Here is a 16,689-nt window from a genome sequence, read left to right on the forward strand (position 1 = left end):
CTCCCCACCCCCCACCTCCTTCCACTCTCCCCATGCAATCGCTCTATTTCTCTGTTTAGATTTTGGGAGGCTAGTGGTGCATTCAGAGGGATGAAGCTGGAGAAGAGGGGCACTTTCATTATTTAGGAATTAAAATGGATTGAGAGATTTCCAGTTGAAGTCTTAGAAGGTACGTGCATCATACAGACATACGAGCGTGCGTGCGTGCGTGCGTGCGTGTGTGGTATATGGACACATAGTCCATGCTGCATTTATCTGTCAGAGACAGGCAGCAGATAATCCTAATCTCTTAGCTATTTTAAGAGAGAGCATGACCAGATTTTATCACAGATCCCAAATCAGACAAGTTGCTCTGATGCACTTTAGGTACATTTGTGTTGTTTGCACAGGTTAGTGTAGCTGCCAAAAGCTGCCTGCTCTGAGCATTTGGGGCTGGGGCAGTTTTCTTACCTGACACAGTGGGTGTCTGTTGCTTGTTTATTTTTACCCCACAATACCACATCTTTTCTTACTTAAGGTCCTTTTACCTGGGCTGGACCTGCCTGGCTCTGCCTCCTCGCCCGCCTCCCTCCCCCCTCCCTGTCTCTCCCACACAGGGAACCTGTGTCAGTGTTTTGAATCCCTACTTTGCTCCAGCAGGGAAACCAGACAGATTAGAAGCTAAAGCACATTTGACTGAAAGGCAGCTCTTCGCTTTCTTCTGCTGCTGCTTCCCCTTCCTCTTTTCCCAAAGAGACATGTAAACACATGTATTTTCCTGTTTAAATTTAGCGAGTTGGTCCTCTGCCTGTGCCTTGATTTAGCTCTTGGGCTGAGCCTTGCTCCTCCCTTCCCTACTCGGATAGGAGTCACAGGGATCTGGAGCTCGAGATTCCAAATTGAGCTGGCCTCAGGCCAGGTGACCCTTTCTTTGTAAGTTTCTTTCCTAAGCAGAGTGGGGGGGGGGCTGTGGCGGGGACCTGGGATCTCTTTGGTGTTGTTGGGTGGAGGTGGGGGGAAGTTAGTGAGGAGAGAAAGGGGGTGGAAGAGAGTAAGGGCTGTTGTTAAACAGTTTCTTACCGTAAGAGGGAGTTCAGACCTAGATCTTTCCAGTTAATCACACAACAAACTTAGCTCATCGCAATAAAAAGCTGCTCAGAGCCGACTGGTTCTTTTAGGCACTGAGTCGGAACAGGCTTCTCTCAGCCAGGCATCTCGTCCAGTGGGATCCGCCAGCGCGTCCGGCAGCACCATGTGGGGGACCAAACTTCTGCCAGTCCTGCTGCTGCAGCATGTCCTCCTCCATCTCCTTCTGCTTCCCATCGCCATCCCCTACGCAGGTTAGTCTTCTCTTCTTCCTTATGAGTCTTCCTTTAACTCTCTCCTGCTAACCTCTCCTCTTCTTAACACCCTCTTCACCCCTGCCTCAGCATCCTTTCTTAACTCCGTGTGTGGCATGGGTTTTTTTTTTTTTTTTAAACATCTCGGCTCTTTCTTTTGATATTCTCTTCTTCTGTTTGCAAAGCATTTACAATGATAATTAACATCCCCTGAATGTGTCCTTCTCCCCAACCCCAGCCCAGGCTCCCCCTTAGCCTCCTGGTTGTGGACTGTGGGGCAGGAATGAAGTGCTAATGCTGGCTGAAATTTTGCTGGGTTTGGACAAGTTTAAAGCTGAACAGAAGGTCTGGGCTTGAAGAGGGGAGAGTGACTGTCAGTACAACAGGGACTCCCTTCTTTCCAGAGGATTATTTGCCATGACATTCCTCTACCCCATGTCACTCAGTCAACTTTCAGCGCTAAATGATGACTTTATCCAGGTTTTCATCTGGAGAAGGCAGGTTAAACTCTGGAGATATGCATGTCATAAAAATGAAAGAGAAAGCCTCTCTTCTGAGATCTCATTCTGTCTGGGTATGGATGCCTGCCCTCTGAAACTGCAGTGCAACGGAGGCACAAACTGTGTGACTCTGATTAAAGCTGGCGAACGGCTCCTTTCAGTCTCCCATTTTCTCCCTCGAATTTACAGGTTGGGAAGGAACTGCTGGGGAGTTCGTACTACCTTCCTGGAAGTGTAGAGATTCCATTTGCCGCTTTGGGAAGTTTTCTGTTGTTATCAGGGCAAGAGGAAACATCTGTATTTGTTTGTACTCTCATTGTAGTGGCTGAGATGCCAATGGGAGAAGGTAGTGAGCACCATGGGTAGGCACGAGGGAATAAAAGAATGGAACAGATGCCCACATGGTAGACATGGCCCTTTCATAATACAAACCAGAGGGCTGGCCATATCTTTGGAGATAAGCTAAATATGAAATTTATCAGAGCTCTGATCAGTTTCTGATGTAATACCCTGGTTGAAAACATCGAGAATTTGCTAAATGACAAGGGAAAGCATTCGACCCACATGGCTTTCTTCTTCTATCTTGTGGAGTGGTCCTTGTGAAAAACAACAGTGTGCAGGAAGGACCAGTTTGAAAACAAGTAGGTACGATTTCCAAAGAGGCGAAAAAGAAGTTAGTTCCATCAGGCAGGTTATCATGCTTGAGGTATGTCATGCTAAAATGAACTCTCATAAGGCATTGCTGATTTTAGGGGATTTTGAGCGTAAACTGAAATCACGGCTAATATTTGGAGGGCTTTCATTTTTAAAGGTTCAAATGGTGACGGTCTGAAGAATATTACGGTTACCTGAAATCATCTTGCTAATGCAAAGGAAACACAATGTGGAAAACCCAAACGGTAGATCAACCATAGACAATGTCTATTTGTTTTTGGCATGCATTACGAAGTTTTGGCAGGAGATATACATTCGTAATTATATTTCACTTTGGCTAATGTTGAAATGACAGCGTTTCCTGAGTATAGGGAGAATGTAGCCCAAGAGTGTGCTGGCAGGCAAGGCAAGGCCAATTGGGAATTACAGATATGCTGTGAATAATTCCTGAAGTGGATAATGCTAAAATTGTCATCAAAAAAGGGTCTGGCTTAGGTTGGGTGGCAAGTTTATTTTGATAGATTTTTTTTTTTTTTTAATAACATTCTCCAAAATGGAGACCATGGATAGTCCTTAGAACATATAAAGTTTGTCCTTTTTTATATCTTCTAACATTAAACATTTAGGGTTTTTTGTTGTTGTTAATTGCTTTGGTTATACTTTTAGGTTTATCCTGAGTCTACATTTGTACATATTGCAAAATAATGTTACAAAAGTAGTGGATACTATAATGAGGTGACAACCAATTATAACAGAATGTATTATGGAGATCATTTATTGCAATGTTTCTTAAGAAATATGCAAATAGTGGATCCAAGCCATCCTTACAGGAGGAGCTGGTCTACATAGAATTACCCCCATCCACTTCCACCTACACTGGAAACAGATATACAATTCTCGGTACCAAAAGAAGCATTAAGTAAGCATCTAATGTCCAGGAACCTGTGGAAATATAAAGATGGACAAATGAGAAAGAAACCTACACTTGTTAAGCAACTATTATAGACAATGTCCTAAAAAAGAAATTATCTAACTCTAATAAGATTTGCAGTATTCAATTTATTTTACATGGGGAAATTGAAGTTAAATTGAGGTTAACAACCTTAATTATCTTATGATAAAGAGATAGAGCTGAGATTCCTACCCAAATCTATGAGAAGGCAATATGTGCTGGTTTTTTTTTTTTTTTTTGCCCTTTTATTTATACTGAAGCCAGAAACAGTGAAATCAACTGAAATTGCTTTTTAAAAATCCATTTTTCTAAGCAATATATGAAAATCTCCATGTTAGAAATACTATAATACTATGGTTTAGAGTTCATTTCTAGCTTAAGAAATTTGGGGGAAATATGGTACCCAAATTGAATATGGAAAAATGGATAATAGTATGGTCAGTATGGAAGTTGGGGGAACACAAAGTGGCCAAAGACATAGAGGTGAAAAGCATGAGGACAGGTAACCATGTGCGACTGGTGCACTGAGCACCTGACCAGTATGGCCTGTGATTAGAAAAATGAGATAGGGTTGCATGCATAAGCATGAATATTGTGGCAACCTGTTGGGTAGTAGTTGGGTAGTAGTTGGAAACTACTTGGGTAGTAGTTGGAAATCTTAAGAGTAGACAAGAGACCTGACTTAAGTTGTACTTCAGCATGGTTGTTTTGGTTGGTGCATGGAGGGAGAGTTGTTGGCAGAAACAGGTGGTGAGGGAAGAAATCAGGAAGAAATGTCTGTGACAATGACATCCTGAACAAGGAAGCTGAGTTAAGATGAAGAAGGGAGGCCCTGAATCACATCTTGACTATCACTTCATTGTATCATCTTCATTATACATTATACATACATCTTCAATACACTTCATTGTATAATCCCTCTTTGGAAGGGATTATCTTGCTTACTTCTCAAATACCAACTGGGAAATCCAAGCCCTAGATAACAGCAATGAGACTGTGAATTAGTATTTATGATTCTTGTCTTTGGGAAGGCTAAAATCTCCAGTCACAACCATTCCCTCCATTAATTATTTGTGTACTTTCATCTTAACATCTTGCCACTTCAAGCTGTTAATCACTAATCATGTGGGTAGGTTTCTCAGAATATGTGGAGCCAGATTCCTGCTTCTTTCCACACCCTGCAAATCCTTTCCTTGCATGGTTTTCCTTTGAAGTCAGTGGTTAGTCCATACAGAGAAGAAAATATATGAGGTACTGAGAGAAATGAGTGTGAGGCCAGGGACCAGAGGGAGAAATGTGTCTTTCTTCAAGCACCTTGATACATTTGACCCTACTTTCTGTTTGTAGGTTTTCACTAAGATCCTAATGATTTCAGCTCTAAAACAGGGATTTCTGGTTCTTCAGGAAATATAGCTTCCAGAATGTTTTCCCATACTGGGAGATGAGGAGAAAGGAGTTGTAATTTAAAGTACAAGAAAGCATGACAAAGTTGCAGTGATCTCTCATCCTTTGATTTCATTTCAATATTTTGTTAATAAACTTCAACTAATAATTATGTACACAAACAAACAAAAAAAAAAGTAGGGAAAAATCTGATCCAAAGTGGTGGGGTTTTTTTGTTGTTGTTTTTCTTGTTTTTGTTTTTGTTTCTTTAAGTTTCTTCCCAAATTAAGCTGATCTTCTAACTGTTTTCAGTAAAACAATCATCAGTTGTTAATACATATGGAAGAAAAAGTTGAATATCTTTTCAGAAAAGGAGTTTTATTTTGACATGCTGTCTTTTAGACTCCTGTTTAAATTTTTCTTTTACTGAAGAAGAAATTAGTTTTATAGATGCCTGGATTACATGATGTACAACGAGCTTGAACTTCACATTTTTGAGTAATTTGTTACTGACCCAATAGAAATGACTAAATTATAAAGGAAAGCTTCTCAATCATGAGAAATAAATAGTGAAAAGAGGATTCTGGTATCTGGTTCCCATTGCCTTTGGTTAGCTCTGTAGCTATTTATTATCTAGTAAAGGGAAATCATAGATTTATTTGCTTTTCTGGATGCTTTTTATCTTTAGATGAAAGACGTGATGGAAAAACTTATCAACAAGCAAGAATTAGGGGCGCCTGGGTGGCTCAGAGGGTTAAAGCCTCTGCCTTCCACTCAGGTCATGATCTCAGGGTCCTGGGATCGAGTCCCACATTGGGCTCTCTGCTCAGCAGGGAGCCTGCTTCCCTCTCTCTCTCTCTCTCTCTCTCTGCCTGCCTCTCTGCCTACTTGTGATCTCTCTCTGTCAAATCAATAAATAAAATCTTAAAAAAAAAACAAGCAAGAATTAGACTATTTTTATGAGGTATAGTCACACATTAACACATCTCAATAGGACAACTGAGGATCAGTGGGATTAAACACAACGAACAATCCCACAGAGACCTGTTTTCTCTACAGGAGTCTTCAATACTTGCCTTCATATTGCATGGTATTGAGCCAAGAAACCGGAGCATCCACAAGGGGTTCTGTTTTATTTGCTAATTAGTAAAATACATTTCTGAATTTAATGTTTGCCTCAGGCTTTTAAAATTTAGTTTTCTGCTCTTCTCTCACATTTAGATATGTATAATAAACACATTATTCATCAGGCCAATTTTAATTCTATATTTTTAGGTAACTGAATTTATTTGAGAAATATATATATGTATATAATCCACATATCTCTATATAGTTTTATTTAATAGATTTTCAGCATCCATAAACTACTATTTGTTTCTAAGAAATACTCCAATTTACATAGGAAATCAGATGATTACTATTCTGTGAAACACTTCACAGCACTTAAGATATAGTGCACTACGGTCAAAGGAAGAAACTCCTAATGCAGAGACATATCTTCCATTAACATGGTTCTGTGGCAGAAACCAAAATGTGAAAAGAATTATACCACTTATTTGCTTGGGAGCATAACAATTTCTTTTCTGTCAGAAATTAAAGAATGGAATTTCAAAAACAAAGCCGAAATTTTGCACATATATAACATTTTTATCCAAATTAATGTCTAAATATTTACTTAATAATTATAATTTAAATAGCTCCAAATATAACATAACTTTTATTTTAGTAGACCGAGTCATCGGTATATTAGCATTTCAGGTAATTAAACAAAGTCATTTGGCAAGTCGGTAAGAATGTCAGGATTATCATCTGTCTTCCAACATTATGCAAGTCATTTGCTCCACACTCAATAAATAACATGTTGATAGATTATTTGGTTGAATGAATTCCTATGTTAAAATGTCTTTTAAATTATATCTGTTGTACCATGGCCATTCCATCTTGTAGGGCAAAGAAAAGTTAAAAATGAAAACATTTTTACAGAAATTAGTACCAGTCTTTTGGGGATTGTGTTGTAGAGTTTTACAGAGGACCAGAAATTTAGAGGACTTCATGTTTTCTTTTATTTATTGTGGACTTCAGGTTAGGCTGGACATTAATGAATAGCATCTGCATGTTTAATAAACCAACTGGAGCCAGTGGTTGCTGGCAAATTGAGGGTGTGATGCCATTGTTTGTACCTCACTCTGCTAGCCATATTTCCAAGTTTTCTGCACAAAAATTTTCACCTTCTTTTCTTGGCACATTTCACCACATATAAAGACCAGGAATGCATTTCCTGCTCAAGCATCCAAGTTTCTTTTCTACTGATAGCTCTGAACCGGATCTTCAGAAAATATTTATAAGCCATATTTCTACCTACTTAGAATTTTTTTTTTCAAAGATGGCATCATGAGTGTTAAAGAGCGGGGGCTGGGGGTTCTGAAGTGAGGCAGCTGGGTTTCAAATGAGTTTTGCTAAATGGGCAATTAATTTTTCCCTGTGTCTTGGATTCTTCATCTTAAAAATGAATATATTATTGCTGCCTTTGTTATAAGGATGTTCAAAAGAACTGGCAGGTTTATAAAAAATAAAAAATTATATTAAAAAAAAAAAAGAACTGGCAGGCAGAGGAGAGGCACAATCATGCCCATCCTTATTGTACAACAGATGCAGTTTCTTAGACATTTTGATCCTCATTTTGAAGATGGTAACCATCACTAGAAACTAGGTAACTTTGGGCACATCAAGAATGAAGCAGTAGTTCTTGATACTCTAAAGTCATCTATAAGATTAAGTCCTTTAGGATGTTTTAGTTCTGTTTTTCCCATTTTTAATAGGAGGCTTCGTGCTATCTAGGGGCCTTGTAGAATACACTCATGAAGAAAAATGATATTGCTACATTAAAGCTTGAAGTTTTACATACATTTGATTTATAGCATTTGGCTTAATTTCAAGACAAACAATTCAGTTATACTTAAGAAATAGTGCCCCCAAGCACAGAAAACACTTCTGTAGGAAATGAGAAGGGCTAAAATCTGAATAATATGAAATACTTTAAAGCGAGCCAGAAGAATTTATCCTTTGCACCATTTTTAGTGAGAAGTTTCTCACATGTAATTGAATTGACTTATCTAATTAATACTATAACTTACATAAAGACCAACTGTAGAAGGAAATGACAAATTTAATTATAGAGCATGATATGATATGCCTGGGCATTTGCTTTCATACTTTTTGGAGAGTATCATGTCATTTATTTCTGTAGAGTCAACTCTGTCCTAATTTTTAAAAGCATATTTCATTTTAAAGTATGTAGATGAGTGACCCTACACGACAAGTTAACTTATTCTTCACTGATTACAATATTCCTCTCTTGCTTTTAACTATCCAAGAGTATCAATCCCACCTCACTTCACCCCCAATCTTTGGAGCTCTAGAATGTTCTCAGATAAAATCACTATCTTGTGGATGATCCTTAAGGACATTTTTTTCTATATGAGCCTTAAAAGCTTTTCCTCCATTTTTTTAAAAAAAATTATTATTATTAATAGAAGGACAGAAGAAAAGAAGAAACACACTTCATGAATTCAAAAAGTCAGCAAAGACTACTCTAATTAAAGAAGACCCATTACTGAAGATAAAAACAAAAAAAATGAACACTGCAGACCAATGTGCCAATAGATGTATTAGGAATAAAGGACTTCCATTCACTTGCAAGTAAGTTGCTTCATTTTGTTCTTAGGGTAACTATCCAAATATAGCATCTACTAATTATCATCATGGGTTTTGGGGGGGCTATTTTTTCCCTTTGTATTCAGTGTAATTTGCCCTTAAAAGCATAAGTTTGACTTTAGTCTTAACTCATTATAACAGAAAATGTAGCTCTAAGCTGATGGAAACATGAGTAAAGGGGAGCACATAAACAGGTATCTTTTAGAACTCAGAGTGCCTTTGGTTATGGAATTTGTGTTTTCTCATATTATGAACAGTTGGACTTTATAAACTAAAATTCCATTAGATTGCCTTTTATCCAACATTTTAAAATATTCTATTCAGAGTAATTTTTTTTTCCTTGCAAGAGGAGTGAAGGAATTTTCAGAATATAAATTGGATCAGAGCCAGAATTTACTGCAACTTACATCATTGTCTTTAGGGATTTAAATAAAAGGTGTTGAGAGAATTAGATAAAAAAAAAAAAAAAATAGAAGGATTGGTGTCAGCAGCAAAGGCTGTTCAAAAGGAGTTGGGTGTAGTGATGATGAAGTTTCAGGTGAAAAGTTAAAGAAAGATTCAAAGAGGCATGAGGGGATCCAAATGGAGGGTTTTCTTATCATTTGCAATTCCCTGTCTAACCTCATAGGGAAGAATTCCTTCCTACTTTGCCAATGATCTCAAGGATAAGACTTGGGAGTTTGGGGCCACGAAGGAGACTCGTGCATATGAATAATTTTCTGAATTGCCAGAAGAAAATGCAATCCTCCTTCTTGTTTGTAAACATTCCCATCCCCTCATTTACTTTATACCCGTTTATTCCCTATTTCATTCTGTTTTTTACAGGACTGTGCATGATATCCTGTCAGTTTTGAATTCTACTCTACTGCATTTGGACAGTGACATGTAATGTGAACCCATTTTAGTAATGCCGTGGCAAGCGATGCTAATCTCGTTTTACCTTTTTCAGAGAAATGAGTGTTATGGGCCTGGGGGAAAGGACCTGATCAGAGGAGGTCCTCAACAGATGTAGTGCAGGACAGACTATCTCCCTTCTATTCATATACAGCTCCTCTGAAAGTATTTTTATTGCCAAACTGCCACTTTCAGGGAGATATTTCCTGGCAAGTGGAGTGGGGAATTGACTTTGCAAGTTTATTCCTATGATAATTCTGTTTCTTTTCCTGACTTTCATGCCTTAAGATTGTTAAAAATAAATTAGAGAAAACTACTCTCAATCAACATCAGAGCTGTGTAGATTTATGGTGATATTCTGACACTTGAGGAGGTTAGATTTATTGTATTTTCCCCTCACAGGCTTGGGAAGGTGGGGCAAGGGAAATGGGAGAACTTCATCTTATTGTTTATTTTTAACTCTGAACTTGAAAATACACTGTCCTGAATCCATGAGAAAGGAAAGTATTACTACCTTTTGATTTTCACCTTAGACAGCCTTATCTCCAAAAAGCAAAATAAAACAAAAACCTTCCCTATGTTTTATTTAGGAGGAACTAGAATGATTATGCTGCATTAGAGAACACATGTAACTTGATTACAAATCTTTACATATCCCATGCATATGAAGTTTCATACTTTCCTACTATATTCTGGTTGAGTTACATTTAGCCTTCAAATTTACTGCAAACTGTGCAGAAAACCACATGTATAATATCTTTGTACAGAAAGAATTCTTCTGCCCAGAAATGTGTCATCCTTCTCACTTCTATATATATGCACATGTATTTGCAATCACTAAATACATTGGTTGTTCAGAACTGAATGGACATATTGTGATACTCTGAAATTAGATTCTTAATGAGTTAAAGGATCTTTTTGCAGGCTTGTTACATGGACTAGAGTCATTGAAAGACAATGGCAAATATGCAAAGTGCTTGGAAAACACCAACAATGCTGTGTGAAAACATCTGTGATTCAGTGGGTGAGGGGTGGAACATTCTCAAACACGATCTCCTCCTGAGAAGGTATCAACAATATTGATTTTACAGAGATCGAAGTTCTTTTTTGCTGGGTAGGAAAGAGGACCAGAATGCCTGATTCTAAGCTCCTCAGAAAACTGCTATCCATGACTTGACTCAAGAGAAGAAAATACGAGGCTTTCTTCTTCCACCCATGACTGAGTAACTGGTACTGGAATTGCCTACCTGCTGTAAACAACTAGAAACTAGACAAAGTAAATTACTGAAAGGAATATAATAATTAAAATAAGGAGAAGATAAAGACTCTTAAAGTCAAACTTAAAAGAAGATGCAACCTTAGATTGTTTGGATCCAGTCTATTTGGAGGCATGAAGTGATTCAGGAAACACTTTTCTGAGAGAATATGGCATTGTAATGGAATGAGCAAAAAGGGTGAATTCAAGTCAGCAAACTGCAAACTTGGTTACCCACTTGTCAGATGGAATTGCCTGTGTGTATTCATGGAAACAAATCTCGCATGTTCCTGATGGGGCTCATGAGTCACCTCCAAGATATTCTCATGTCGAAGCCATATTATCCATAGAAAAGTAGTTATATATGTGTGACTCAACTTTATTTTAATGTGAAGTAAAGTAGCAACTGTAACTTTAACATTTGGTTTTAGATGTCTGTTTAGTTTTTTTTTATATGTCGTCTTTTTCTAATTACTATGCCTTCAAAGTCATTTAACACACTCCCAACATGCTATAATAACATTATAGAGAATTTAACATGTATTACATAAGGCTACAGTCCACCAGATCAAAATTCAAATCTATTAATAGCCAATCCTCTCAAGTTACCTGCCAGCACTGCAAAAATATACTTTTTATGATTTGCTCTTAATTACAATTTCAGCTGTAAGATGTTCTTGTAGTTAGATATTTCAAATCTTCAATGTATAAGTCAAAGCTCAAAGTTTATGCATATAATTTTTGAAGTTATTTGGATATTGAATAAAATGTACTATATAAAACTATGAGATCATAGGTAAAATACTTTAAATAATTTTATAGCATATTTTATGTTTCATAAAAGTTATTTCTCCTTATTTAAAATTATTTAAAAGTTGGCAATTACTAAGAAATAAGGGACTAGCTTGGAATATCTGAAATTATGAGAAAAATAGATGTTCTTAAAAGATATTATATGGATTAGAAATGAAAAAAATCATTATTCTTAGAAAATCTATATTTCTTTTAATTAGTTACTTAAACTAATGGTGGTGGCATTGCAATTAGCACAAACATAGTGAGGAGTTTTAATACCACTTTTTAAAGGAAGGTAAACAGTTCAGTTTCTACATTTCTACATTTCCACTTCATTTTCTACATTGTAAAACATGGTAACACTTAATATGTTGAAAATTTTATCAAGTTCTTTACTATTCTCAGTTAAGGTTTTTTTTCCTACTTATCATTTTGTTTAGAGAGATTTTTTTTAGTGAACAACAAAACCCAATATCATATTTAGCTATAGGAATGATGATTGTAGGAGTGACACATTTTCGTAATTTTCTTCAAGACAGATATATCAAGAGCATATGCAATGTGATATTAATAGATTTTTTAAATTAAAAATACCTAGCAAGAAAGTCTATTTAGGGAACATTGCTTTACATAATCACTGATCCTGATACAAGATTTTCATAATCTTTAATAAGCATCCATGTTTTATAACTCACCAAGAAGGGATATAATATGCAAAATTTTACAGACATTTGATTTCAGATCCCTTTTGCTAGGAGAATCTCCTAGACTGTGATTTGGCTAATACATTTTAGGAAATATCTTTTTAGAATGTACTTTACACAATTACAAACTTTGGGAATTAGTCATGATATATCAGATATAATCATTTGTACATACTTAAAAACAAAATCTTCCCACTTGCTGTGTACTTACAAAAAAAGTCTTCAGAAATAATCCAGGCAGTTGTGTTATATATTGATTTTGCTTGTTTAAGACTTCATTTTTCTAGACATCATTTAAAGTAATGAGAACATTACTAAATAGTATTCTTATATGTAAATCTACACGTATGAAAACTTGATTTTGTTCCTTTTTATTTGGCATTCAAAATGGTAGTTTCAAAAATCACTCATGTTTATTATGATGCATATATAACTGTGTGTTTTCTTTTATATTGCCCTCCTTGGTTAAACCATGTACCCATTCTTTAAAAACTATATAAATTGTAGTATTCCTTCTTTTCATTTAGATATTTTTTTCAGGGCCTTTGTTTTTGATAAAGCAAGGAAACGATGCCTCTGGTTACCTTTCAATAGCATGACAAGTGGAGTGAAAAAAGAGTTTGGTCATGAATTTGATCTCTATGAAAACAAAGGTAACTGGTTCTCCCTAAATATTTCATAACAATATAAAGCATAAAATATATGTAATTTTCTGTCACAGTGCTCTTTCCCACTAATTTTTCTATTATATGCTGGATCTGTTACACAGTCAACTAGTCCTTTAAGACAGAGTATACTAGTGTCTTGACTATTTCAATATGGTATTTTAAAGAGAGTATTTCCCAAACTTCCCGTAATTTGACTGCTCCCTCCCTCTTTATTTATTTCTAGGAGCATATCCTAGAACTGATGTTGTCCATGTTCATTTTAGAAAGTGCCACCTTAAATTAATAGTTTAAAACACCTTATATCATAGTATATTTTGAGCTTATTACATAGCATTTTAAATGTTCAAAACTTTGGGTAACTAATCTGTCATGGTGGTGATTGCTGATAATTTAATGTGGAGATTTTGAAATATTAATTGTGTCTTTTCCTAATTATGTACTTTGAAAGTCTTTGAAAGAAGAATTGACATTATATTATTTATTAATGTGTCTATTTTGTTTATCTGATACTATATTCACAGGTATTTACTTTGGTCCAAAGCAGATTTATATCGAGGAAATAACTGGAGACTGTTAAATAAATATGAGTTTTACAAAATAAATCTCTTATCACATGAAATAATAATTATGGATTATATTTATGATAATAGTATTTATTTCAAGTTAAGTATTTTCTTAAACTGTATTGTGTCATTAAATTTGAGTATTTGGTAATATACACGAAATCTCCCTGGTAAAAACATAGACACTTAAAATTAATTTATGGTAGAAAATAAGATAATCCTAAAAAAAAGAAAATAAGATGATCTCTACATATAAATCTTAATCATAATTTATGATCTAGTATAAGATCACCTTTTAATCTTCTAGGTTGCTAGTAACTGTATATACTATTATTTGATAGGAATATATAGTTTGTTTAAATTGAATTGCTTTATAGTTTTGCAGCCAAAATGTTAACAAAAATATAGAAAATAAGAATCAACATAATACAACTGTCACTTAGACATACACACAGACGCATATACAAAAACCTATACATTTTTACTAAGATAAAGACAAGTTAGTTACTTTTATTATCTTAAAGTAACCCTTTGAATTGAATAGATTTTACATATTACTTAATTTTTATATTTAACATTTTCTTAAAATAGTATTATATTTGAGCAAATTATTCTGTCAAATTAAGTTTGCCTAGCCAGTTGTGTATATGCACTAATCTACATTAAGTATATAGACTAATCTCTGCTGTTATCCAGGAATATAGTCATAAAATTAAAACTTCTCAGAAGTCTTTTTCTTGTTTTGTATTATTCTGAAATGTATTGTTTTGAAAATAGTAGAAACTGCAGGCAAGAAATGTCAGTATGATTTGAGCGAACTTATAAACATTAAGTACTTAAAGATTTGGATGGAATTTTCTTTTTCTTTTTTAATATATATAACATATGGTACACATAGTTATAAAATTTTTCCCTGCTTTCTTCTGATAGACTACATTAGAAACTGCATCATTGGTAAAGGAGGTAGCTACAAGGGAACGGTATCTATCACTAAGAGTGGCATCAAATGCCAGCCCTGGAATTCCATGATCCCTCATGAACACAGGTAAGAAAAGCATGGAAAAAAGAGGGTAGAACCTTTCTTTTTTACATGTGTGTTAGCAATCTCCTGTGAGTCCTTCAGAATAATCCTACGGTTCTATAATAATGGCCAATTTTGCTGAATTGCATTAAGCCAAGGGTTACGTGAATTCATGACTGAGATTCAAAGGTGAATAAATTTATCATGAAGATGAAGCCTAACAGTATCTTACCTCAAAAATGTCAGGTCATACATCTTGGTGTTGGTGAGGAAGTAATGAAAAGGTGATTTAAAAAAAAATTTCCCCCCTCCTCTCTTTGCCTTCCAGAAACTACAGCACTCTGCAGCTGGAGTGGAAAGGTTGACCCTGATATAAAAATGGTGGATCAGATTCTGGCCTGAGCCAGGGCCTGACTATACTTTAACTATGGTGGTACACAACCTTGGCTACACTTTAAAAATCACCTGCTATGAGCTCTTAATAAATCTCACCACCCAGGCATCAACACAGGCCAATTAAATTAGAATCTTTTAGGGGAATAACCCATGCACTGGTATTTTGTTTTTTAAAGCTCCCTAGATGATTCCAAAGTACTGACAAAACTGAGAACCTCTGCTAATAAGTCATACCAGAGACTGACCAGCTTTCCCATTTTACCTATTGCCTAATGACTTGAGAAAACTTCTCATTGCTCGGAAATTAAATGTCTACATTGCAGAAAAGAATTGTGTCCATTGTAACAGATGAATTCTATTTAAAGATGAGTAAACACAGCATCCATGGGCTCATTAGTCTGAGAGTTTTAATCATCATGGAGGAAACATAGATTTCTAATACTCGCTAAAGAACTAAATTTAGCCCCAGTTTTTCAGGATTTATTTCGCAAATAATTTGGACAGGAACCAAGGTAGTTTAAAACAGTTCTCCCTGGTTAGTAAGTGCATTGGAAGATCTAGTTTACCATGAGCCAAGTATCTTGCTGAATAGTCTATCTTGTTTATCTCATTTAATCCCCCCAAGAACCACATAGTGGGTGGTTTTATTAATTCTGTTTTATATACAGTGAAACTGAAGAACAAAGAGCCTTAGGAACTTTTTAAGGTCATGCACAACTAGTAAGTGCTCTGGCCGGAATGTGAACCGAGCCAGTGTCACTGTATAACCTGTGTTTTTAACATAAAATAGAGCATGAAACACTGAGCAGTAGGACGCATACTGTGAATTGTTTTTGTAATAATGTTGATGACTTTGCCTTGATTAATTCACTTTTTTATCTCATTTCATTCATTTTTTTTCTTTGAAGATTTTATTTATTTATTTGACAGAAAGAGAGAGAGAGAGATCACAAGTAGAGAGGCAGGCAGAGAGAGAGAGGGGGAAGCAGACTCCCTGCTAAGCAGAGAGCTGATGTGGGACTCAATCCCAGGACCCTGAGATCATGACCTGAGCGGAAGGCTTACCCCACTGAGCCACCCAAGCACCCCATCATTTCATTCATTTTTGAGGAGCATAATTATGCAAGATGATTTTACTTCTATAAACAGACATGAGTTAATTGTCCCATTTATAAAGAAAAAGAGTTAGTTGCTTTACACTGGAATCAAACCTGTGATTCTGGCCTAATTTCACACTTGCTATTAAGTATCTAAGCCTATTAGTTTACCGGGTTCTAATAACAGAAAACAACTAATTTTTGCCCCAAATTAGTTACTTAAAATAACACACAAATACCTCTGAAATATAGCATTATATTACAAAGCAAAAAATCCAATATAATTGGTTTCTTCCCTCATAAGCATTTGCATGGTGTGACTCCCATGACACCATATGAGGAAAAATTTTATTTAAATAGATCGATCTAAGTTTTTCATGAACAAAGGAATAGCATTTGAAATCAATCCTACCCTAGTTGAGTGCACTGGACTGACCCAGTAGAGGTCTTATTTCAACCCAAATTCTCTATGATTGTGATTCTGTGTGAGAAGAGTACATATGAAATAGATCTCCCTGGGAACTGGCTTCCCAGTCCAATCAGCTATTTTACCAACAAACATTTCCTTGTGATATAGAGATTTAGGGCTGAGAAGATCTTGTATATTAATCAAATCTTCTTTTGTTTGTTTAACAATGGAAACACTTAATTTTTATCAAGTAGCAGATTATTGGTCTATCTGCATGAAAACTTAACACTTTAAAGTTAAGTGCTATCTAAAGATTAACTTTATGAGAAATGGAAAAAAATATATACATATATCTGTCTGGAAGA

General features: G+C 35.6%; 1 protein-coding gene across 4 annotated transcripts in view; it reads left to right on the forward strand.

Annotated features, from left to right (window-relative positions):
- The first annotated feature begins 788 nt into the window (after nucleotides 1-788).
- Nucleotides 789-16,689, forward strand: part of HGF (hepatocyte growth factor) — an 83,789-nt gene continuing 67,888 nt past the window's right edge. For 3 of the 4 annotated variants that reach the window (XM_059396949.1, XM_059396950.1, XM_059396951.1), the window contains exons 1-4: nucleotides 1,037-1,319; nucleotides 8,342-8,507; nucleotides 12,711-12,823; nucleotides 14,332-14,446. In XM_059396949.1, coding sequence (XP_059252932.1) covers nucleotides 1,232-1,319; nucleotides 8,342-8,507; nucleotides 12,711-12,823; nucleotides 14,332-14,446 — 482 coding nt within the window. In that variant the 5' untranslated portion in view covers nucleotides 1,037-1,231. Of the gene's footprint in view, nucleotides 913-1,036; nucleotides 1,320-8,341; nucleotides 8,508-12,710; nucleotides 12,824-14,331; nucleotides 14,447-16,689 lie in introns of those variants that run through there. The other variant, XM_059396948.1, reaches the window with a different exon arrangement.

This window comes from Mustela nigripes, chromosome 4, assembly GCF_022355385.1.
Source record: "Mustela nigripes isolate SB6536 chromosome 4, MUSNIG.SB6536, whole genome shotgun sequence".
Taxonomy (NCBI): domain Eukaryota; kingdom Metazoa; phylum Chordata; class Mammalia; order Carnivora; family Mustelidae; genus Mustela; species Mustela nigripes.